The 8734-nt window shown below is 56.4% G+C and overlaps 1 protein-coding gene across 1 annotated transcript; it reads right to left on the bottom strand.

Moving 5' to 3' along the window:
* Nucleotides 1-1479: 1479 nt before the first annotated feature.
* On the bottom strand, nucleotides 1480-7332 carry GUCA2A (guanylate cyclase activator 2A). The gene is made up of 4 exons (XM_033837098.2): nucleotides 7208-7332; nucleotides 3335-3443; nucleotides 2082-2271; nucleotides 1480-1725 (listed from the first exon to the last, which is right to left on the bottom strand). Exons 1-4 carry the CDS (start codon nucleotides 7330-7332, stop codon nucleotides 1661-1663), a joined length of 489 nt encoding a protein of 162 aa, XP_033692989.1. The 3' UTR covers nucleotides 1480-1660.
* Nucleotides 7333-8734: the final 1402 nt, after the last annotated feature.

The raw sequence follows: 8734 nt of genomic DNA, 5'->3' as shown, positions 1-8734 counted from the left end.
TATACTTTGAACCATCATGTTACCGCCTCCCTGTGACTCCAGGCCCCAGCTGCAGCTAATGACACTCAAGGGAGGATGTCCTGCAGCCACTGCATTCCCCCAGGGGCCTTCAGTGCTCTACTAAAGGCCAAGAGACAAGACTGGGAATTCCTGGGAGAAGGGCTTTCCACAGGGTGGCTTCCTCCCCGGCCTCTGTCCCGGGCAGCCAGAGAGGAGAAAAGCCAGGTACAAAGGGGCCATGCCCTCTGAACTCAGCTCCCAGGGCCAAGCCCATGGTGGATTCCCCCAGACCAGCTGCTCCTCCTGTCTGCCCAGTTGTGCTCCATCGTCCTGTAACCTCCCAGCCTCCCAGGCCACACCCCTCGGAGCTCTGGCTCCTTCCGGTCCTCCCCCCACAGCAAGTCTGGCTAGGGGCCTTTGCAATGCCTCCTGCGTCTCTCTGGGCCCCTCCCATCCCTCTATCATCACTGCCTCCCTCCCTGTCCCATCCTCTCTCCCCCGCGAGGCCAGAGCTTCCTCCCTGCCCTACATCCTGCAGGCTCTCTATGCCCACCAAGCCAGAGGAACACTGCAGTGCTGCTCCAGCAGTGCCCCTTACCCTTCTGTGCCTCCCCAGTACCAACCCGCAAGTCTAAACTGAGCCCACTCACCATCTGGCCTCGTCTCCCACCTGCCTGGGAAGGAGGCAATAATGGGAACTGCCACTGAGGGAGCACCTGCTATGTGCCAGGCACAAGGCAGAGCCATCTAGACAGAAATAATAATAATAATAATAGCATCAGCACAGTGCTCGCTCACACTGGGCCCGGTGGAGCTCTAAGAGTTTTCCCTGTGTTACCTCATTTAATCTTCACTCACCCCTGTGAAGTAGGGGAGAGAACAGGCTAAGTAACCTGCCCAAAGTCACACAGCTGGTAACAAGCAGTGCCTGGACTGACACCCAGAGAGTTTGGCTCCAGAGTAGGAGCATTAAATAATTCTACCCCACCACCCATCTCATCAGGCACCCCTGCAACCTTGGGAGGAGGGATCTCCCAAGAGATCAGGGGTGAGCAGAGGTGAGGGGAGCAGAGGACATAGTGAGAACTATGGCTTGGGGTGTGGGCCCTGGGGGGAGGGCAGGAGGCATTGCTGAAGTGGTCAGGACGGGGCCAGATTCTGAGGCCCCCTGAACACTCTCCGGCCAGGGGCTGATCTCATAGCCCCTCAGTGCTTGTGTCGGTCATCCAAACCAGCACAGGAGCTCACATGTGGCTTACGGATCATGAAAGAAAAGCAGAAGTTCCACCTCCTCCATTGGTGGTCGTTGGATTCAAGTCTCCTCGGCGTCTGTGAGTGGGGGGCAGTACCGATACTGGCTTAGCAGGAAGAGCAGGGTTCTTGCACTTAGCACACTAAACCCTGAGCTGGCGAGGGCAGGGTAGGCATTCATAAAGTGGGATGAAAGAAGGAATGAAAGCAACACCAGGAGGACTCTGGAATCTGGTTTATTATCCGCCGGTGGGGGTGGATCTTGGAAAGTACCGGCAGCTCGGATGCGGGCAGGGGCTGGGCCTCCCCAGGCTGCCCTCTCGTCACTCCTCCATTCTGGGTAGGTGGAGCTGCGAGGAGGGGGAGCGGCCTGCGGGGGAGGGACAGAAGGTAGCGAGCACCCGCCGTCCTAGCATCCAGCACAGGCAGCGTAGGCACAGATCTCACACGTGCTCGGATCCTCGGCGATGGCCTCTGGACAGGAGAAACGGGGCCCCGTGAGAGCAGCTTCCTCTGCCCAAAGCTCCCGCCGTCCCTTGAGCCAGAGTTTGAACATCCGCTACCCAGGAGAAACCCAGGCCTGTCCTCTCTGACCAGCGGCACTTCCCACCCCAAACCAGGACACAAGTACGGCAAGCCGGCCAATCAGGGCGGAGAGCCTACCCAGAAAGGCGTTACAGCCGAGACCAGACAAACCAGGACACACAGCAGAGGGCTTAATCAGAGCAGAGCTCATCCTCGGAATCCCACCAATCAGAACACACCTCTCCTTCAAGTGCCACCAATCAGGGAATTCCTGGGCCCCGCCCTTCAGAGAGGGGGTTACTCACCGAGCCTCTCCAGGATCTCCTGGGCATTGGGCTCCTTGCAGAGAGGCTTGAGTTCTTCGGGAAACCTCAGGGAGCTACAGAGGATGGGAACGAGGGATCCACCAGTATTTCTAGACCTCCTAGGCTCCTGGAGCTGCTGGAGGTCCTTGAGCTTCTTCACTGACTCCAGAGAAAAGGAGAACTCTCCATCCTGAGAGAGACATGTCCAGGGTGTGAGGCCAGGCTACATACAGCCTGCTCCCTGGCCGCTTCCCCGAGGACCGCCCCCTCTCCAGCCCCGGTGCTCACACTCAAACAGTGTTTGCGGCACACGGGAGCCAGGTGCTCCACTGCGGGGCAATATAAGGTGGTCAGAGCTCAGAGCCAGACACTGGGCTTGAATCCTGGTTTTGCTCTGCGACCATGGACGGGTCATTACACTCTGGGATCCTAGGGTCTGCCTGTTATATGAGGAATGGAGAAGACAGATGCGAAGCGGCAGGGACACAATAGGTGCCTATTAGTGGGAGCCACTGTGCTGATTTGTAGGGAGAGGCACAGAGCTGGGACCAAGGCTCAGGCATCCTGAATCCACGTGGCTGTGTCCCAGTTGTCTTCACCCCTGCCTGAGAGCAGTGTGGGCTGATCCCCTGGCTCCCGGCTCCAGCCTGCTGCCTGGCTGATGTTTGAGAAGCAGTAAAAGGCCTCCCGGGGCCTGGCTGTGATAGAATGGGGCCCCCGATGAGTACCAGGCTGGCCTACGGCCGGCATCCACACCAATGGGCACACCCTTCCGTCAGGACCTCCAGGCTGTCCAGGTGATTCCTGAGACCCAGGCCAGGGCTGTGGCTGAGGAGGAAGGTCTGGAACTGAATCAAGCTCCTTCCCTTCCCAACCATGTGCCCACGCCCAGTTACAGAATCTCTCTGAGGCTCTATTTGACGCCTCTGAAAACTGAGACTAATACTCCCTCTTGCCACGGTGATCCTGGCGTCACGGTGACATACTGGAGGAACCTGGTCATGGCAGGCACTCTGTAAATTGGCTAATCACCTGCCTTTCCCAAACTGTTTCTCTTTTCTCTACCTGATGTTCTTTCTCCAAGTTTGAAGAGGAAGGCGTAAGAGGCAGGACTGAGAAGGGGGTCCCTGGGGAAGAGTCAAGCCTTAGACATACTCCCCACTCCGTCCCCAGAGGGGTGCTCTATCAGGGGACAGGCCCTGGGCCCTGGACATAGAGAGCCAGCTGGGCCACAGTAGGGACGGAGAATTTACCTTCACGGTGACTCCCCCTGCTTGGGCGGCCCAGGCCCCCAGGAGGCACAGTGCAGAGAGCAGGAAGGTGTTCGTGGCAGCAGCGCCCAAGAGAGAAGAGGGCTTGGTTCTGCATGCAAGGGGAGAACAGTGGGACTTTTAAAGAGAGCAGGGTTACTGAGTAACCCAGGAGTCTTTGCCAGTGTCTCATCTGCTTGCTTGTCAACTTAACCCTAATCAGATAAGGCCCAAGACAGCCCTGGCCGGTAAGAAATCAGTCGGGGGAGGCCGTCAGAGCCCCAGCCCCTTCCTGGACTCCCACTTTAACCCATGGCTGGGCTGGGTCCTGCATTCAGGACCAACCACTCACACTCACTGATGACTGTGGGCCACGCCATGCGCCAGGGTGGGGCTGCAGACCCAGCCCAGCCCTTAAAGAGGGAGGACCAGTGGCGATGCAGGGTGATTAGGGGAGTGGGTGGGCATGAGGAATGGAGGGGCCATTCGACCAGCCAAGGGGCGGGGCAGTTCAAGAAGCTTTCCCAAAGGAGGTTTAGAGAATGGGTGGAGATTTTCTTGGAGAAGGGGCTGAGGGTAGAAGGCCGTTTCTTGCAGAGGATACTACACGTGAGACAGCAGGGAGGTGAAATAGGCCTGGAATAATCGAGGAAATGTGAGTAATTCAGCCTGCGGGGGAGGAGGAGGTTGCCAGGGGGCTTCAAGTGTTAAGAAATGAGATTACCAAGGCAGGCGTTAGGTTTGGCCACTGTGACTTTGAGGAAGGACTCAGCTCTGCCATCCACAGGCCTGGTTCGAGTCCCATCTACTGCCCCATTCCTATGTGTGTGAATCTGGACAAATTGTTTCCCTCTCTGAACATCAGGACCCCTTGTATCCTCTCTGGGGACCAATATAATAATACGTACCTCGTGGGGTTATTTTGAGAATTAAATGAGGTTATAAAAATGCTTACCTCAATGCCTGGCATACAGAAAGCACTCAGTAAAAGATCCTTCAGTTATCATTACTTTGTTCAATAGCCACAACAGCTTCTGGTCCCCGTTGGCCCCTCTGGAGACCACCTGCCGATCTGAGCCACAGCCTGTTCTCATCTGGTGCTGGGCCTGCTGTCCTGCCTGTCCTGCAGCCTCAGATCATCCTTGGATGTGCTCTCCCCACTCCCTCCTGATTCCCTTGCCCCCTGCCCCTCTAACCATCCCCCCCACCCCCTGCCCACACCGTGTCCCTCCTCTTTTTGCTCTGCTTCCCCCAACTAACTCAGCCTAATCTCCCCCACCCTGGCCTTTCCTGCCAGGCTCAACTCTCCCAGCATCCCTGCCTTTGAATATGCTACTCCATCTGCCTGGAAGGTTTTTCCTTCCTTGTCACTAGGTGAACTCCTACTTAAACTTTAAGGCCCAGATCAAATAACCCCCACTGCATCCTCAGCTAAATAACCTCTCTTTGTTCTCACAGAACCAGATACATTCCCCTACTGGGGATCTTGTTGAGTTGGATTACTTGGGTGTGTGTCTCTGCCCCTCTAGACTCTGACCCTCATGAGGACTGTACCCCGGCATAGTGTGTGTTCATTGTATTCTTTTGTGAGCAGAGCCTCCAGGACACGGAGGAAGGGGAGTCCTGGGAGCTGCTTTGTTCTAATCTACAAACCAATCTGGCTGCAAGCCAGGATGGCTCCAAAGAAAGGAGTGGGGGTGGGAATCCCTGGGTGGGAAAAGTCAACACTGCAGGGGAAATTGGAGGGTACTTCAAAGGGGTTCAGCCCAAGGGAGGGGCAGGAAACACTTGGCCAACCTGCCCTCTCAGGCTAGTCCTCAGAACCAGACTAAGATTCCCTCCCTTTTCTAGTGTGTGTGTGTACACTGAGGAGTGTGTGTAAGTTGAAGTGTGTTAGTATATGCAAGGTGTGTGTGTGTGTACGCTGAAGTCTACATGTCCAGTCCAGCCACATGGTGGCCGCTGCTAGCTGAGAGCTGGGTGGGAATGAGCCCCAGCAGAGGGTTAGGGATGGGATAGGGTACCTTAGGGTTACGGATGGAGTTTGGGTTGAAGGTGAGGCTAGAGATACACATAAGGGTAGAATGTATTGTGATTGGGATGGTGGTGAGCACAGGTAGAGATCAGGAGTGCAGCTGAGGCTGGCGCTGGGGTTGGAATTGGGGTTGGGTGGACTTGAGCTGGGTTAGGGTGAAAGCTGGGTTAAGATCAGTCTTAGGTTACCAACTGGGACTGGAGTTACATTAGGGCAAGATGAAGTAGCAGATAGTGATAGGAGTTCAAGTTAGGACTCAGATTGGGGTTTGAGTCAGGGTCAGGATGGAGCTGAGCTTGGGTGTGGGGTGAGGGTCAGGGTTAGGTTTGGAATCAGGGGTGTAGCTAGGATTGGGTCGATGTGGGGATTGTAGCTGACATGGAGGTTGGTTTGGGGTTAGCTTAGGGTTCTGTGGTAGGGTTAAGGCGGGAGCTGAGTCTGCAGTTTAAGTTGGAGGTGTGGGTGGGGTTTATGACTGGGGCTGGGTCTGGGGTTAAGCGCGGGGCTCAGGCTGGACTGGGGTTTGGTTTAGCATGAAGGATGGGGTTCGGTGTGGCCGCTGTGGGCTGCAGGAGCCCTGTTTCTGGCTCCCTTTGGCTTTTCAGTCTTTCCCCTCCTAGGTTACAGTGGGATTGGGGGTAAAGGGAGGGGCCTCTGGTTCCTGAAGCCTCTTTCTCCCATAACCCCTTAGCCGGGGCTTACCTGCTGCAAGGCTGGGGTGGAGCGGGTGTGTGGGAGTGATGTAAGCTCCACACTGTGAGAAAGAGGAAACGGCTCACAGGCCTCAGCACTTCGGGCCCTGACCTACCCAACCCTACCTCTGACATCTCCCCTGGGAAATGTGAACTAACGCCCCTCCCACCCCTGCCAATTCCCTGGCCCAGCCTGGGCCTAGGTGTGAGTTCAGACCCCCTCCCTCCTCTCCTGCATCGAAGCTGCTGGATCTTGGGGTCCTCTTGGAAGCCTGGGGTTCTGGATCACCCCAGGCCCCCACCTGAGTCCTGTGGCCTCGGTTCCCCAGCACACCAACACCCCTCATCATTTCTTAAGGGGGGTGAGTGGGTCTGGGTTGTTTGGGCACCTCACATCCAAAGGCCACCCCTTCTGGCAAACTCTCACACCTCCATAGCCTCCCAGGCCATGCCACCTCTACCTGCCTCCCCACATGAAAACCCATCAATGGCTGCCCCAAACCTTCAGAAGGAAGCCCAGACTCCCTGGCCTGGCATTCAAGGCCCATCATGGTCAGGCCCCTGCTCACCCTTCACCCAGGATCCCGAAAGACTCCCTAGGAGTGGGCCAGGAAGAAGGGGCCCATACCTGGGGTGCTGTAGGTGAAAAAGCTCCAGCTTTGGAGCCAGGCAGCCCTGGGGTAGAGTCCTAGCTCCATCAGTGAACAGCTGTGTGCCCTTTCTGAACCTCAGTTTTTGCGTCAGAAAAATGGAGACAATAACAACTACACTGAATTTTGGGTTGCCGAGAAAACTGTCCTGACTTCCAGCCCCAGCAGGCCTGTGTTAAGACCATCCCCACCACCTCTGGGCTCCACCAGCCTCCTATACTCTCCCCTTATAAAACCTACCAAACTATCTGTCCTGCCCACTTTCCTACGAGCTTCTGAGAGCAGAGCCTGTGTCTTGCTCCATCGTGGCCCCAGTACCCATACAAGGCCTGGCACTTAGTGGGTAGCCCCGATCTCTCAGGAGACCAGGAAGGCCGTGGTATTAGTAATAATCATAACATTAAGAATAGCAGCGAATGTTGATCAAACACTCACTCTAGGCTACGTGCTTTACAGGTGTGAAAACCAGACCCAGCCCTGCAGCCCAGCCACCCCTCACCCACTGCTGGCAGCTGCGTGGGTTTCCCCTGCTGTTGGGCCGCCCTCTGGTCTCTGTGAGGATGCTGATGCCATTCCTTTTGGCCTAGAGATTGTTGAACTCTTGTGTTTGGGTGACCTCGTCATGGTTCCAGGGTGCCTGTTAAAGTTGGGTCCACTGAGGCCCAGCCCTCCCAGGCCTGGCTCTGCTTCCCTGCAGGCTGGAGGCCTCAGCTGACCCTAGGGAGAAAGGCCTGGAACAGAGCCCGGGTGGGAGTCTGAAGACTCCCATGCTGATCTGTGTGACCATGAAGAGGCTGTGGCCCACACTTTACAGCCTCCGCATCCTGCTTGCATACATGTCCTGGAGGTTCTTCTGAGAGCCCAGAACTGCATGAGGAAGGCATCACGATGTATGTGAACCTCCCAATAGCTTTGGGAATACATAAGAAATCACTATAGAACCCCATTTTATAGGTGGGCACACTGAAGCTCAGAGGCCCAGAGAGGGTAAGAAAGCATGACTTTCCTGAAGGTGCGGACAGAAGCTCCGGGAGCAGTTTCACTGGTGGCTCTCTGCACGAGGGCACCCAGCCAACAGCGAGGGAAGCACAGACACAGGTGTGTGGCTAGCTCAGCCTAGAGGAAGGCACAACTTTTCAGACTCATTGCCAGGTGGACTTGGCACCAGCTGCAGTCACAAAGCTGTAAATTCCAGAACAGAGGCCAGTTCTCACAAGTGCCAAAGAAAAGCTAAACTTCTATTCGGTTCATACCTCCTGTCCTGTCTTCCTAGCCCCAGACCCCCATCTTTGGGGAAGGAGAAGAAGAAAGGCCCAACCACTGAGTCAGACCCTGTTTTACAGGGCAGCGATACCCGTTGTACAGAGGAGGAAACCAGGCTCCTGGGAGAGTGCCCAGGGCCACAGAGAAAGTGGATGGCTGAGTGGGAATTTGAAGCCTGTTGGCCTGAGCCCAAGTCCAGGCAGGGGTGGCGGGCTCCCTCCCCTCCCCCAGGCGCTGGGGTGGGCAGGATCTTTCCCGTGATGCTCTGCGGGGGCAGCTGGGGAGTAGACAGAGGGTGTGTCTGGTTGTTTGCTCGGCAGTGTCATCTCACATCCCCATGGTCTGGCCGGGACAAGGCACTGGGGGAGCTCCATTCACCATCTGCTCCCCACACAGCAGGGCTTCCTTTTGCCACACCCTGGCCTGCTCTGGGCGTTGGCCATGGAAACAACCCATCACACCCGAAGGCTGTCAGGGAAGGAGGGAGACCCACCTGCAGCTCCTGCCATGTGCCTCAGAGCCCACAGGCTAGAGGGAGGATAGGACACGGGCACAAACTCCCTGGGGCTCCGCAGGGAGAAAAGGTCCCCCCGTGGCCGGGTCTGGGGATGCTTGCCAGACCAGGTGGCATTTGAACTGGGAGGATTTGATCAATGGGAGGATTTGGACCCACAGAGAAGGGGGCTATATGGCAAAGGCCTGGCAACAGGAAGCACACAGGGGAAGGGAGGGAGGATGGGCTGAAGCAGAGAGTGTCTCAAGA

The sequence above is a fragment of the Tursiops truncatus genome, chromosome 1 (genome assembly GCF_011762595.2).
Source record: "Tursiops truncatus isolate mTurTru1 chromosome 1, mTurTru1.mat.Y, whole genome shotgun sequence".
NCBI lineage: Eukaryota > Metazoa > Chordata > Mammalia > Artiodactyla > Delphinidae > Tursiops > Tursiops truncatus.
Note: the sequence above shows the minus strand (reverse complement) of the source record. Positions and strands in the feature narration are given on the sequence as shown.

Coding starts and splice junctions, on each gene's coding strand:
- GUCA2A (XM_033837098.2), bottom strand. CDS start 7,332: ATGACGAGGTCACCCAAACACAAGAGTTCAACAATCTCTAGGCCAAAA. Junction 2,272..3,334: donor CAGGGGGAGTCACCGTGAAG/GTAAATTCTCCG, acceptor TGTCTCTCTCAG/GATGGAGAGTTCTCCTTTTC. Junction 1,726..2,081: donor GGAGATCCTGGAGAGGCTCG/GTGAGTAACCCC, acceptor TCTCCTGTCCAG/AGGCCATCGCCGAGGATCCG.